The following is a 16,371-nucleotide window of genomic DNA, read 5'->3' on the forward strand; positions in this document are numbered from 1 at the left end:
AGATGGAGAGAGGTGGCGACATGGAAAAGGAGAGCAAGTAACAGATCAAAATATAAAGATACAGAGAGTAACAGAGAGGAAGTGAGAGAACGAGATGAACAGAAATTAACACAGAGAGAAGGAGATAGAGAAGGAAATAAAAGTACCAGAGTGAGAGAGAGAGATAGAGATAGACGGAGAGATTGTAACAGAGAGAAAGAGGGAAATAGAGATGGAGATAAGAGTAACAGAGAGAGTAGGAGATGGAGACAGAGAAAGTAGCAAATAGAGTGGGAGGGATAGATGGAGCGAGAGTAACAGAGACGGAGGGATTGGTAGAGATAGACGGAGAGTAACAGAGAGAGGAAGAGATAGGTGGAGAGAGAGCATCAGCGAGAGAAGGAGATGGTGGTGGTGATAAGAGTAACAGAGAGTGGGAGAGAAAAAGAGAGAGGAAGAGTAATGCACGGAAAGGGAGAGATAGAGTTGGACAGATTAATGGAGAGAGAGGGAGTGATAGAGATAAAGATGGAGAGAGAGCGTAATTGAGCGAAAGGGAGAGATAAGATTGGAGAGAGGGGGAGACAAGGAGAAGGAGAGCAAGTTACAGACGAAAATGTAGAGATAGAGAGAGTAACAGAGAGTAAAGGATAGAAAGAGATGGAGAGAGCGTAACAGAGAAAGATGGAGATAGAGATGGAGACAGATTAACAGAGAGGGCGGAAACAGATGGGCAGCAACTAACAGAGAGAGGGAGATAGAGATGGAGATATTAACAGAGAGAGAGGGGGTGCATATCGGGAGAAAGTAACAGAGAAAGGGAGACATCGATAGTGAGAGAGTAACAGATAGGGAGATATGGGTGGAGAGAGACTAACAGAGAGAGAATGAGGGATAGATGGAGAGAGAGTACCAGAGAGGGAGATAGAAATGGAGGTGGTGTGACAGAGAGGGATAAAGTTGGAGAGAAAGTAACAAAAGATATGAAGATAAACCTGGAATGATAGGAAAAGGGCAACAGATGCAGAGTCTAACAGGAAATTAAAAGTTCCAGAACTTACACAGAGGGAGCAGGGTCTAAAATAGAACCAAAACTTGCCATCAATTAGACACATATACTGAATGAAAATCCGAAATTGCAGGAAAAACACAACAGATACAGAGTATACAGAGAGTGCGTGTAAAATAGCTAATAGTCCAAGACACAGGGTACACAGAGAGAATGAGAGAGCGAAACACTCGGTGTATACAACACTGGGTAAGGTCATCTACCTGAGCATTGAGCCGGGATGACACCTGAGCCTTTTCTGTTCTATGTGGAGCTCACTGCCATAATGGGTAAGATCAGCTCCCTCAGCACAGGTCTGGAGTGAAGCCTGGGCCCTTCTTGCTTTGTGTTTGTGGATCAGTACCTCACCGGGTGAGATCAGATCCGTCAGCACAGGCCGAGGATGGAGCCTGGGCCCTTTCTACTCTGTGTGGGCCTGAATAACACAGTCGCTGAGATCAGCTAAGTCAGCACAGGCCGAGAATGGATCCTCTGCCCGTCCTGCTCTGTGTGTGCGGCTCAGAACAAGAAGGCTGAGATCTGCCAACGTTAATGCAGCCTGATCCCTTCCTGCTCTTTGTGGGGCTCAGTAACACCCGGACTGAGATCAGCTAAGAACAGGCAGGGGATGGATCTCGGGTCCTTGAACTCTGTGTGGAGCTCAGTTCCATAGTGAGTGAGATCAGCGAACTCAGTACAGGCCGGTGATGGAATCCAAGCTCTTTCCGCTCTGTGTGGTGCTCACTACCACACTGACTGGATCAACTAACACAACATAGGACGGGGTTGGAACCGAAGGCCTTCCAGCTGTACGTGGTGTTCCCGACCACGCCGGGTGAGGCGGGCTAACAGCATAGGCCAGAGATGGAGCCTGGGCACTTCCTTCTCTGTGCGATGTTCTTTGCCACACCGGGACAGCTTCATGATCTCAGCACAGACTGGGGATGGAACCAGGATTCTCCCAGCTCCGTCTGGGGACTCAATACAACGCCGGTTGAGGTGAGGTAACAGCAGAGGCCGGGGTTGGATCCTGCCGACTTCCTCGTCTGTGAGGGGCTCAGGATCACACTGTGTCAGTGCAGCAAACTCAGCAAAGGGGTGGCACGGGAGCCTAGGCCTCCCAGCTCTGTGTGGGTCGCAGTACCATGGTCGGTGAGATGAGCTCTCAGCACAGGCCAGGGGCCTTGGAACTTCCTGCCAAGTGCGGCTCAATAATTTAACAATAATGGAAGTGCCAGGTACCCACAGTGCATTGCGGAAAAGCAAGGACCCTATCTGCAATAAGGGCCGCGCTACTTGTGCTTTCCTTGCTTCCCCTTCACCAACTGACCGTGGAAGGGCTCCAACTTTTGGGGGCAGGATAAGTTAGAAAGAGATGGCGCGATGTCACTCCCTGAAGACCCTCAGAAAATTACCTCTCCACCACACAACTAATCTCCCGTCCCCCAAACGGATCCGCCGTCCCCCTCACTGAGCCGCTCCTCCCCACACACGGACACCCGCCCCTCCCCGACAGGGAAACGCCACTTCCCTCCCCCAACACACGGACACTCGCGCCCCACCACACCTAGACCCACCTCGCCCCGCAAGGACCAGTCCACCTTCACGGGCAAGCACCACCTCCCTCACAGTCGGGTCCCTCCGACCCCTCCACACGTGCCCGCGACTCCCACCACCACCCATCCCCCACAAGAAGCCCTCCTTCCCCCGACACGCAATCGCCCCTCCACCCCTACGAACCGCCCCTTCTCCCACACAGATCCTTCCCTGCCCAACACACGGACCCGACCCTCCCATCACATCGAAACGCCCCACCACCTCACACGCACCCCTGCCATTCGCCCCCTCCCCCATACACACACACAGACCCTCCCCTCCCCTGCACGTGGAAAGGCGCCTCCTCACAAACGGACCCTCCCCTCCCGCCACATGTACCCTCCCTTCCCACACACGGAGACGCCTCTCCCCCACCACCAAAACACCCTCCCTCATAAACAACTTCCACACTCGCCCCACACAGACTCGCCCCCACCCGCACCCCCCACAGGGCGATGGGATTTATCATTTACCGTGGAAGTTGTTATGATCCCGAATGCATTGCCTGAAACGGTTGAGGAATCAGATTAAATATTAAATTGGAAAAGCGAATTGTCTATATACGTGAAAAGGAAACATTTGCAGGGTTATCTTGGAAGTGCAGGGGTTTGGACCAATTGGATAGCAGTTTCAAAGAGCCAGCACAGACACGTTGGGCCAAATCGCCTCCGGAGGTGTCCGATTCTATGATTCTCAGAGATGGGATTAAATTTTGGAGCATGACGCACATGTATGAGAGGGTGCAAGGATCTTAATCGAGAAAATAGGTTTTCTCCATTAACATAAATTGAAGCTTTCAGGCCTGGCAGCAAAAAAAAAGTCACTTTATAGAGTGTTTTGCAATTTGTTTTGCAACCCAGTCCCCGACCGTGAGGCTTCATACTGTCGGCCAATTCTTTTCAGCACATCAACAGACAATGAGGATATTGGAATTGGTTTGGAAAACAGTTTTCAACACAGAATAGAGAAAAAATGTTGAAAAGTTACATTGACGAACATATCACACGTATTGTCTTTCAACTAATTCCTGATTGTATATCAAATTATTCCAACAAAGAGCAGTGGTCACATTTCCACATAGTTTCTGGAAGATGTCCATTTTTACAGGCCTTAACATCAGGTGTGTTAAAGTATTGCCGGTCTCCACAACATCTGCCTGACAGTGTATCTCCTGTTAATTATGTTTTATTGTTGCGTATTCGCAGGTCTCCTCATTTTGGATATATCGTTCTTGTTTGCGGAATTTTGAGATATCGATAGATGCGTACAGAACCTCTTCCTTATGAGCTGGTTTGGTCGATATCAAAGCCTCAAGGCCAGCCTCGGGATACTGAACGTCGCTCTGTAACGAAAGGCATTTGTGTTAGATTTGGCGCTACTGCGCATATGAACTGAACACAATGGGAGTGTGCTGTCCTTTCCAGAGCAAATCACGTTATAGTGTCTCTGGTAGTTTTCTATTGGCCCTGACGAATGAGTTGAGCGTTTTGAAGTGCTCATGCAAGAAAGAAAGAACTTGCAATTATATATCAGGACAAGTTGATAAGGATGCTAAAAACATATGAGATTCTGGGCTTAATAAATAGAGGCATAGAATATCAAAGTAAGGAAATCACTTGTTAGGCCCCTGGCGGAGTACTATGCCCAATTCTGTCACCACAATTTAGGAAGGATGTCAAGGCCTTGCAAAGGGTGAAGAGGAGATCTACCAGAGTTCTAGCAGGGATGAGGCTCTTCAGTTATGCGGAGAGACTAGAGAAGCTCGAATTATTCTCCATAATGCCAGGAAAGTTATGGGAAGATTTGAAAGAGGTGTTCGAAATTATGAAGGGGTTAGATAGAGTAAATAAGAAGAAACTGTTTCAACTGGCAGGGTGGTCGGTAACCAGAGGACACAGAATTACGATAATTCGTAAAAAGAACTAAAGTGGAGTGAAGGAGATTTTTTTAAGCAGCGAATTGTTATGATCTGGGATACACTGCATGAAAGCATGGGAGAAGCACATTCAATTGAAAATTTCAAATGGGAATTGTTTAAATACTTCAAAAGGAGAAAAGTTGCAGGGCTATGGGAAGAGCAGCAGGGATGTGAAACTATTTGGGTTGGTCTTTCAAATGTCCGGCACCAGCGCAATTATCTGAATGGCCTCCTTCTGTGCTGTATGATTATATGATTAATAAGACGTATGCGCTGCCATGAAATGAATAAATTTGAAGTGTAGTCACTGTGTAGAATAATGCAGCCACAGTAATTCAGACAAATGGCGAATTAATCTGTTTCAGATGCTGTCCATTGAGGGAAACATGTTTGCATGGGCACTGGGAGTGCCCTCTTCCGTTCCTACAATAGTACCATGAGATCGTTTACCTACACATGCAGCACCAAACCGGGCCTTGGTATAAAGTCTCATCCAAAAAACTGAACCACTGATATTGTAACACTGCCTTAGTACTGCACTGAAGTTTCAACCGAGGTTATATATTCGAGTGCTGGAACAAAGCACAACATTCTGACTCAAAGGTGAGGCACAACTGAGCCACATTGACACCAAGATGCAGTTGGGAAATTGCAAATAATGCTGTGTATCTGCAATGTATTATCCCTTCTGCGGATCCTGACACCTGTGAATATTGATGAACGCCTGTGACCTTGTGGAAAATCTAACCCATGAGACCTAATGTCAAAGGGATGGTGATAAAGTATCTTCTGGCCTCTGTGTGTGAGATAGGAAACTCAATCTGTTCAATGAGTTTGGTTTGATCAGAAATGCCAACGTGAGAAACACTCCCTAATCCCATTCACTAGGTCACTGCGTACAGAGTCTGAAGAAATGTTTCACTCTTAGCGGCGTGAGGAGAGTGCAGCTCCCTCAAAAACACCGGCCACCAAGTTTCTGAAACATCCATTTATCTGTTGGGTTTTGCTTGCTTTGTCTCACTTGCTGGCTGAAAACACAATTAAACTCCTACAAATGTCACTCCAGCGTGGCTTCACTTACCTGAGCGTTTCGTGCGTTCTGTACCACAGCGTAGATCACCGAATTATCAGGCGTTTCCGAGGCACGCACAGCTTCACTTTGTTTCTTCCTGAATAATAATAAATACAAATGTTGCAATTCGCATAATTAATTGGAATAAATTGACGTAAACTATGCTGTGCCTGTACGATGAAGGAACTCAATGGGTCAGGAGAGGCTTGTTTCGTTTAGGTTTCCTGATCAGCACAGATCAGGTCTCAAATCATTTCATGTAACTATCCACCTGAGCACATTTCAAAAGAGAACTTTTGTTTATGGATGAAGGTCATTAATGACGTTGTGCTGTCTGCACTGGATGAAGATTGATTGTGCTAAATAAGATACAGAGGAGGCATATTCACCTATTCAGCACCTTGTTAAATAGAAGGTAGAGTTTCAATCTGCAAACACATTCCTCGCCATTATCATGTAGATGGTTTCAAACCATCGGAGTTTGAAACAGGGTATCAATCAATATTTCTCATCAATTGTTCTGAGATCCTTCTATATTATCTCTGAAAGATGCACTTTTGTATTATTTAGGACGTAATTGGCTTTTTTATTATGTCATGGTACACGAGGGGTTAAAAGCTAGAACAATTCACACAATCTCATTTTGCAATGATTGTTGCCGATCATTGGCTGTTGTCGGGCTCCACCTATCGGAGGAGCCATTTCATTCATTTTCAAAAGAAACATTCTGTCTGATTTGTGGAAGGGTAACTTTGATTGGCAGCTCGTGGTAAACCGAACACATAGTTATTCGAATTCAATTGGAGCCGGACACCTATGAAGATAATTATCAGCCCGACGATTTAAAAGCAGGGAGCTTGTGTGGAGCTTTCAAAGAGAGCGAGACAGGCAAAATAGCATAAGTAACTGATAAGAATAGGATAATCACCGCTACATAATGAATTTCTGATATAATTTAGCACATCAGTCGCACCCCATTATGAATATAATTTTCTACTCCTGCAGCCAAACAAATTTAACAACTACTGTAAAAATGTTTCACGTTACTTATACTATTTGTTTGTTTTTTAACTGACTCATGAAATTGCATGATCAGTGAAGCCGAAGTAAAATTCTCGTGTGATTTTATGGTGAGATCTTCCCATGACAAGGAGGCTCGCGCGGGGCTGCCCAATATTAGCAACGCCTGAAGGAAACTGACCGCGATTCTATGTCCATTGCTTGGGCATGCAACAAACTTTACCCAGATATTCGAGGCGGGGAAAACACTCCCTGGGACATAGGGCTCGAGCGATCAGCCACGAGAGCAGACCGAGAGACTGAAGTCCAAAAATGACCAGGTTAAACATAACGAAACAAAGCACCCATCATGTAACAGGACGAATGTACAGGAAGCCGGAATCAAGCAGCCACTAATATTACTCTGTGGTTGATGCTGGGAGACGAGTGGCTGTTCAGGAAACGATTGCCCCTCCTACTTTCCCCACACTGCTCCAATTCAGACAGATGATCACTGTCCTCAGTGAGTGATGATTCAAACGAGTTTCTGATCCATAGTCTTTCTGATTCAGGGTCCCCTTTAAAGTTGTCTAATTTATTCTCCCGCCTATGCAGTTAAGAAACATACATACCTTTGTACCTTTACCATGACAACGACTGCAATTACAATAATTAGGCCGCAGGCTCCTCCTCCTATTTTGAATATTTCTGTCCAGGAGAATAAGAATATTCCTAAAATGACGGAAAAGACATTAATTTTCATTAGTGTATTGGGGCTAATACATCAATCTGGGAAACACATTTGTGAGCATGAGGAAGAAACTTCCTTCATGTTCGGATCATAAAGCTAATCAAAAATTAGGGATTATATTCGCTACATCCTGCTGGCCCAACGAGTGAATGACGGGCTAGTGATGACCAGTATAGATTTTTGGTCTCTAGGGGAATCAAGGGATCTGGGGATCGGGCTGGAAAATGGAGTTGAGGTCGAAGATCAGCTATGATCTTATTGAATGGGGGAGCAGGCTCGAGGGGCCGAATGGCTTAATCCTGCTCCTATTTCTTATGTTCTTATGTTCTTATGATGGACCAACTCTCTAACTGTATTCAAATTACAGATAAATTCAACACGTACCCATAGAGTGCAGCTGGTATTTGCTGACACAATCACCGTGCACGTTTGCTGCAACGCATGAGATTTGAATTCCAGTTCCAGTTCCAGTTCCAGTTGGGTGTGTCAGTGTCAGGGAGCTCTGCACCAGGTAACTATTCACCGCCCAGGAGATGACTTTCATATCTGACCTGTTCCCAGTGATGATACTCCCATTGAGGCCCCATGTAATGTTTGCTGGTGGATTGGCTGTGACACTGCAGTTACAACCAGTCCACTTCTCAGAGCTGTTGCAGGTCGGGCCTGATACTATTGTGGGTTTATCTAAAAAAATAGAGACTTCAGTATGAAATAATTATGTCAAACATTTGCAGTGCCTAAATACTGCATTAAACATCTTCCTTTGTGCTGGACTGACGTGACCCTTCTATAGATGTCCAGCTAACAGGGCAACAGTTTAAAGGACGGTGTCTCTGAATGTTACATTGTTAACTGAACAATAATACAAGTAACGGAGCTTGAGATAACACCACATTTATTCGGTATTTATTGGCGAATTCCTGCTCAGCAAAATGAGGGATGTCAGTTCTAAGAAATGGAGTTTGTTTATTTCAGACTGCCAGTATTAGTTAAAAACTGTTAGATTTTGAGTAAAGCTCCCAGTAAATGTACTTCTGTCCCAATCAGGAGGGTACTGCCTGCTGCATTTATTTCACATTGTGCACATTCTACAACTGTCACCCTCAGCGAGTTGGCCAGCATAGTTTCCATTATTGGAAATATCGAGGTTGTTTTGTACTATATCCATAAGGAAGGGATGACGCAATCCCAAGCTCATTTCACATTGGTGCTTTACAGCAAGCAGGAAAGAGAAACGTGGGTTTTGATCGAGAGTTTGTGAACTGAAAGGCTGCTACCTAATTGAGAAATGCATGCACACTTACATTGTACAGAAATCCGTGTGGAGCTGTTTGCGGTGCCCAGGTCATTTTCAGCCACACACCAATATTCACCGTCATCTTCTAAACTAATGTTGTGGAATGTCCGCTTTAGTTCATTGGTGGAAGATGTGCTGATCTCGTCACCATTTTTCACCCATCTTAAACTGACCGCTGGTTTTCCCCATGCCGTGCAGTATAATAATAATGAGCTGCCTTCCACCGCTACCATAGAGGAATTGACGGTTGGGTTTTCCAGTCCATCTGAAACAGGCAATAATGCAAAACGTGAAGCATGATTCAGATCATCAATAAATCATCATGTTGGGTAAGAGGCCGCGTCTAAATTGCAAACTCCATATTTTACTGCCCCAGAATTTAATGTTACAACAAAAATGTGTATCTTCTAGAATTTACCTCTCTCTTCGAATTATGTCTCCTTGTGGCGTACGTACTTTAACAATGATGCATCATTCAGGTCAATTCTGAAGCCCAACCAGAGCTGATATCTGGTGTCATAGCTGAGACCAGCTTTAGACCCGAACTCGCCTTGGCATTTTTTGTATCCCTTTATGACTGACTAAACTCAGAACGTCACCGGTAGATCTCAGAATAGGAATTAACAATGACATAAACCAAACATTAATTCATAGATGTGAATCTTCCCAAAATAATCTGACTGACAAGAATTGACTGAGAGCCACTCCGATTCACTGATTATACAAGTGAGCTCTCACGGCATAGAGACGGGGGTTTCTCGGTGCATTCATTGATGCGGTACTAAACCTGTAATAAATTGCTTCTGGTGGAAGGACAAGTGTTCAACCAGTCGGCCGACAGGTGAGGTCTATTAAACTCAGCAGACACTTACATTTGATCTCCAAGGTAAGAATTTGTGGAGAAGAAGTTGGGGAGCCATGAAGTAAAATTGAGCATCCTAGACTTTTCCCGTGAATAGCGGATGATGGAGTGAACGTGAGCACCGATGAAACTCTCCAAGAACCGGAACGTTCATCAACAATTTCTGGTCCATCTTTAGTGTCCCATGGAAGAGGAAGGGACCCATTGTAATCAATCCACCTCAGTTGCAGTCTGTCATATGGGCAGCTGTGAGTGATTGAACAGGTCAGTCCAGCTGCTTTTCCAGAAGTCAGTTCCCCATGACCTGAAATCCGTGGCTTGTCTGTAAGAACAGTAGCAAACGGACGTATTAGGTAATTTCAATCTTAAGACCGGGGAGTCGCCTGAAGCAGCACTTCCACTTTCACGTCCTTGACACGTCTAGAAAGGCATTACAGAATTTGAAGCGTTATGGGGATGCAATTGACAACCTAACACGCAGGAGAATATTGGAGAAGATGTTAAAAAGTTAGAAATAAAGGGCACAGCAGAAACTGCAATTCGAACTGTTTAGAAGGGAGGAAGCGGTGAGTCGCAGTTATGTGCAGTTTCTCAGAATGCTTGACATGAGTACGGAGTCCCACAAGGTTATGTTCAGGGTCTGCTTTTACTCACTGTGTACATCGATGATTGTATATAGTGGTAGGGTTGAGATCGCAATCAGATCAGCCATTATATTATCAAATGGCAGAGCAGACTCGAGGGGCCGAATGGCCTACTCGTGCTCTTAATTCGTATGTTCGGATGTGATTTTAACATTTGAAAATGGTGCAAAACTGGCAGCATCGGATCGTTTGCCGACTATACGTCCCGCCCATTTTACTTTCAATTATCATGAAAGGCTGATCCGATTCCGCCATTTTGACAGCCATGCCAAAGTTAAATGTTCCTCGCATCAAATAACTACGGGAAATAAAGGGAGTTGCAAGTGGATAATGGAGAGATTGGAGAATGCGGAAATAAGAGGTAGATAAAATTCACTGTCAGTAAACATGAGTTGGCAGATTTTTGTTTGGACACTGGGACGCTGGTTGATGTGAATGGGCAGAGGAATTGGTGGGTTCAAGTTCACGAGGCAGTGAACCGCAGCTCCAGTGGAAAAGGGCAAGAACCAGCTACATGAGTCCTGATTTTAACGACAACAGGTGTACAATATGAAAATCGAGATGTGACGGAGTTCCGAAAGAGAACCATAGTTAGTTCACAGTTGGAATAAGAAAGCGAGTTTTGGTTTCTGCTCGAGAGGAAGGCGACAGGGCGGATTCGCGTGGATTCTGGCTGGTAACAGGAAGTATGAGGAAGTACAAATATGTGGAACACCTTCAAAAATTGGGCAGAACTCATTTGGGCAAAACAGATTTTGACAGGAGTGTTTATCCTGTGCAGAAAATGGACAGAGGAGATAGAAACGGACTGAATCTGAACTTGCCGCCGGGGTCAAAGCTGGCGGTCCAGATCAGGCGCCCATTCCAGCAACCGCCCGATTTACATTTCCTTTTATTTCAATGAACATGAAGATCTGTTGGTTTCTGTATTAGGCGGACGACCCGCACAGCCAGTTTTACGTTTCGGTCAACAAGTTGAAAAGTTATCATCATGTGAAAACTTAACAATAAGTTAGATAGGTCGCTAAAGGGAAATGGCAATAAAGGGATATGGGAACAGGCCAGGCACAGGCAATTAGGAGTGTTGCTCATGTGGAGAATAAACAGCAACACGGACTGGTTGGGCTGTACGGCCTGTTTTACTGCTGTCATTTCCATATATTTCTGTCTTTAAGATATGAACCATTGCATTGCTTATCCGTATCGCCGCACCCTGTGTTGCAACTGACCTTTGAGTTCGGCCGGGGACATCACAAAATGTGTCCACTTTACACGTTGGTTGATTCACACTGAAGCATTGGAATAAAATGTAGAAAAGCAACAAAGGAAAATCTCACCAGAAACAGAAAGGAAGACTTCAGAACGGACAGTTTTATATGTAGTAATAATCCAGCCCCAGTGGCCTTGCACGCTGAAGTAATATGTACCCTGATCACGCTTCCGGATATTCTTTAACAAAAGGGAGCATTGTCCTTTCGCAAGGTTGCCCTTCAACTCCGCTCTCCCACCATAGTTATAACGCTGTCCATATGGATATGTCGAATCATAGATAATGGTGTCCCTGGTGTTACGGCCCCTCTTTATCCACTTCCCCCTTGGCTTGGGGGTAAAGGCTGAATGATGAAACGTACACGGGATCTGCGCACATGAACCCGGCACTGCCGACACAATAGCTGGCATCACCACAGTGTATTGAGCACAACAAACAACTGAAAAAAAAACATTAGCCCTCTTTTAATTATCCATTCAAAACCCATTGTAATATCATAAATATCTATTAAAGTATCTGTTAATTGACAAATAATCGCCCATCACCATAGCAATACAAACGTCCTTTAAAAATCAAGTAAAATACGAATTAAATATCAATCAAAATATTGATTTAAATGTCCACAGTTATACCTTTTTGATAGCAGTTTTAAGAAACACTAATATGCAAATTGAATAGTCATAATAACACTGAATACAAATGCTCAAAACAGAAAGTGAATGTCCAATAAGATTGTCATAAATACTGATCGTTAAAATCTTATTAAATATAAGTTAACCTAATATTAAAGATGGATTAAAATGCTCATTAAAAATAATTCGTAATGTCCAATAAATACCATTTGAATAGGAATTAAAACACCTATAAAGTATGCATTTAATACCCATGTAATTGTTTCGCAAGATTGAAAGTCAATAGTCACGTATCATTTGCAGGAGGAATTCTCCTCTACTCTTCCCACAACATATCAGTCATTTTTTGCAGAAATTATTCGTAAAAAATTATTTACCGTCTGCCAGTGTCATGAGGGAGAGAAACACGCAACTCCTCATGGCTGGAATCTGTTCCAGGGTTTCACTGTCAACAATGGAAATCCTGTTTCACAACAAAGACCATTCAGGTTTCTGCGTTATTCTTCCCAGTCATTGGTTAGAATTCTTCAAGAATTCCATCGGACGAGCTGGAGGTGAGGTATTCCCACCAATCTGTAGGAAGAGCGCTTACTCACTCAACTTGTGAAATTCCACCAAATACTGGTGAGGCAGGCTGCTAGCACATCCTAGCCATGCATTGCGTGTGACCGACTGATACGGAATATGCTCTCATGGTACATCTAGTATTTGCTAAAGAGTCCTTAACACAGAAACAGATTCGCCCTCTCTCTCTGTCAAAAACACACACACCAAATGTGCTGTTATTTATGAACATAATGTATTGGAAACTGCTAACAGAGAGCTCTGCCCCCGCTTGCAGACGCCTCTGACTCACATTTCACACATTTAGCTTTTGGCAGCTCAGACGAGATGTATGTTGGAGAACTGCGGTTAGTTTTGTTGCTGCAGCCTGTACCCGTGTGGTTTCCTCACCTTCGGTCAATAGTGATGCAATTGGAGACGTTTGTTAGTAAGTCGTTTGACATTGTTGTTCATAGCCTTTCTTCCAAATAATTTAACTAGTTACATTCAGACTCCAGTTCTGTAAATTTGCCGAAATTAATAAATACTGTGCTCAATTTGCTGCATTGCATTTTTCTCATTTTCGTCCTAGGTCTGGAACGTCTAAAATGGATTTGAGGTTTTTGCCGATTTTTTTTTTATTCGTCGTTGGCGAGGCCAGCATTTATTGCCCATCCCTAATTGCCCCTTGAGAAGGTGGTGGTGAGCCGCCTTCTTGAACCGCTGCAGTCCATGTGGTGAAGGTTCTCCCACAGTGCTGTTAGGAAGGGAGTTCCAGGATTTTGACCCAGCGACGATGCAGGAACGGCGATATATTTCCAAGTCGGGATGGTGTGTGACTTGGAGGGGAACGTGCAGGTGGTGTTGTTCCCATGTGCCTGCTGCTCTTGTCCTTCTAGGTGGTAGAGGTCGCGGGTTTGGGAGGTGCCGTCAAAGAAGCCTTGGCGAGTTGCTGCAGTACATCCTGTGGATGGTACACACTGCAGCCACGGTGCACCGGTGGTGAAGGGAGTGAATGTTTCGGGTGGTGGATGAAGTGCCGATCAAGCGGGCTGCTTTGTCCTGGGTGGTGTCGAGCTTCTTGAGTGTTGTTGGAGCTGCACTCATCCAGACAAGTGGAGAGTATTCCATCACACTCCTAACTTGTGCCTTGTAGATGGTGGAAAAACTTTGTGGAGTCAGGAGGTGAGTCACTCGGTACAGAATACCCAGCCTCTGACCTGCTCTTGTAGCCACAGTATTTATATGGCTGGTCCAGTTAAGTTTCTGGTCAGTGGTGACCCCATTGGAAAATGCAAACACCATTGGAAAATACATCGATATAACCCATTGATTGGACAAGGGTGTATGGGAAGGATGCTTAATCCCTCAGCTTGGGTACCCCACCAAATTTTCGTGACGACGACTGCTCGCATATTTACATATGCACACTGAAACCGACTGTTGCTTAATATGATGCTATGATATAGCTAATATTTTCTATAGAATCCTTAACACAGAAACAGCATCTCTCTCTCTCTGACAAACATAATACTTTAGAGTCTGTGACAACAGGACTCTGCCCACGCTTACAAATGCCTCTGACACAATTTTCACACATACTTAGCTTTTTGGCATGAAACACTCATCTCATGTTGTTGCGTAACTGCAGTTAGTGTTGTTGCTACATTCTGTTGACGTGTGGATTCCGTGCTGTCTCTAAGTAGATCAAGTAAACTGTTTTACTCTATGGTAACATCAATTCTTCTAACTTAATTAACTATTTACACTCCCTTCCCAGCTGTATAAATTTGCTCAAATTCATCAACATTTCATCCCATTTGCTGCGGTTACTTTTTCTTATTTCGGTATTAGGTGTGGGACGTGAGAAATCGACTTCAAGGGGTCAAATTGATTTTCAGCGTTGATGCAAAATAGGCAACAGCGTATTACATCCCACCATATTGTCTTTCCAAAACTTCAATGGGACGTGTTGCAAAACGGGCTGCCGGTTCGCTATCGCCCGTTTTGCGTTACTGGCAAAGTCTATGTTTTAGGCGCAAATGCGGATGCAAAATGTATGGATAATATTAATTGAATGAACAATTGCTGCCAAATTGATTAGTGTGACGGAATCCTGGCTAACTGGTGCATCTCAAGCATTCCTGACGACCTTCAACTGGGAGCACCTGGAATTAGACTGATGGGGGAACAGGCCCAAACGATTTCTTCGCGTTGGGGATAAGAGGCCCGGATCTTTCCAAACAAAGTAGCAGGAGCCATTGGTCAGTTTCACCCCAACTTTTTCCCACCGAACTCGCTCTTTTTTGCGGGTTGACCGCCTCCAGGTTGGAGTTTTCCAGTCATCGCTTAGCTTGGTTTTTCCAGCGGGTTGGATGGAATTTCTGAAGTGTTTTATTTCACGCCCCTTAAGGATCAGGAATTATTTCTAGTAATTTACCTGCAGAAGTTTCAATTTATCCGATATACGAATGGTATGCTTGATCTCTTCCATTGCAACGGCGCTCTTCTCTCACTACTCAAAGCCTCTTTTTTCCTCCGATAATATTTCTCATATTTGTACTCAAGGTTCCCGAGCTGTAGCAGCGACTGGACCCAAACATTCACTGGCCACGTAAGACTAGCCACGATTTTGCAAAACTTGCTCTGACAGAAGTAAGTCATTCTATAAAATGTACCTGCGTTCCATGCACCCATGTTGTGGCATCGATCTCTACCGTGCAACTGTGACGTGTATACAACTATCCTTCCAAAGCAAGCCTGCAATGCAAATCTATTAGCTTGCATTAATTTCCATTAACAGGCCGCTGTCACTCACATCGCTAACATGGTGACTTCACTGCAGCACTGGAAACTCCCATTAACTATATATACAAATCCGTTCGCTACATCAGAGAGTACGTGTGAAGCCGCTTTTTTCCTGTTTAATGATTTTTTTTTTCATAGTGTTTTAGGCCCCCCTTTTATAAGAAGGGGGGTTAGGGTGTGCTCATGTGCAGCAAACCAAAAAACCCCAAAAAGAAGTATCAAATTATAATTTTATTATCTCGGTCCAGGATGCACTCCAGCCCCTGCGGTGCCCACCGGTCGCGGAAAGCTTCAAACGTACCGGTAGACACCGCGTGCTCCCTCTCCAGGGCCACCCGGGCGTGAAGAATTCCTTGGAAGAGAGGCTGACAGTCAGAGCGACCACCCCCACAGCCCGCGTCTGACCTGGACCTGTGGATAGCCACCTTGGACAAGCCCAGGACGAAGATGTCCACCCACCTGCCCGCCCCCGCCTCCCTCACCGGGCGGCCAAAGATCAGGAGCGTGGGACTGAAGTGCAGCCAGAACTTGAGGAGCAGCTCCCTTAAATAGTGGAACCGGGGCTGCAGCCTCCCACACCCTGTGAACAAATGAAACACGGACTCATCCAGGCCGCAGAAATTGCAGGCGGCCTGGTAGTCCGTGAAATGGTGTAAACGCCTGTTGGTCGGGACTGCTCCGTGTAACACTCTCCACCCCAGATCCCCAATGGCACACCGGAGGATCCCCGGATAGAGAGTCCTCCAGTGGGGACCCCCGCCTCCGCAACGTTATTTCTCACGGAAAATGCATGCACCAGCAATTGATCGGGTTTGTGCTGTTTACTTTCCTGGTCTTACTGCAGTCGGTATTCTGAATAATTTATTGCAACAGCTGTTGCAATCTGCAATGCAGACCCTTCCAGCTGCTCCTATGTAGGTGTTTCTGGGTATTATGGGTTATTTTAATTTCC

General features: G+C 44.9%; 1 protein-coding gene across 4 annotated transcripts; it reads right to left on the bottom strand.

Annotated features, from left to right (window-relative positions):
- Positions 1-3,429: 3,429 nt before the first annotated feature.
- Positions 3,430-15,357, bottom strand: LOC137306179 (sialic acid-binding Ig-like lectin 13). Of its 4 annotated transcripts, none has more exons than XM_067975255.1 (8): positions 15,290-15,357; positions 11,504-11,875; positions 9,533-9,844; positions 8,668-8,925; positions 7,748-8,047; positions 7,245-7,344; positions 5,623-5,710; positions 3,430-3,965 (listed from the first exon to the last, which is right to left on the bottom strand). In XM_067975255.1, the coding sequence occupies exons 1-8, from the start codon at positions 15,306-15,308 to the stop codon at positions 3,798-3,800; spliced, it is 1,617 nt and encodes a 538-aa protein (XP_067831356.1). In that variant the 5' UTR covers positions 15,309-15,357; the 3' UTR covers positions 3,430-3,797. The 4 variants fall into 4 exon arrangements, with proteins under 4 accessions (XP_067831356.1, XP_067831357.1, XP_067831355.1 ...); XM_067975256.1 differs by lacking the exon at positions 15,290-15,357 and adding an exon at positions 15,052-15,270; XM_067975254.1 differs by lacking the exon at positions 15,290-15,357 and adding an exon at positions 12,446-13,185.
- Positions 15,358-16,371: the final 1,014 nt, after the last annotated feature.

Source organism: Heptranchias perlo, chromosome 42 (assembly GCF_035084215.1).
Source record: "Heptranchias perlo isolate sHepPer1 chromosome 42, sHepPer1.hap1, whole genome shotgun sequence".
In the NCBI taxonomy this organism is placed as follows: Eukaryota; Metazoa; Chordata; class Chondrichthyes; order Hexanchiformes; family Hexanchidae; genus Heptranchias; species Heptranchias perlo.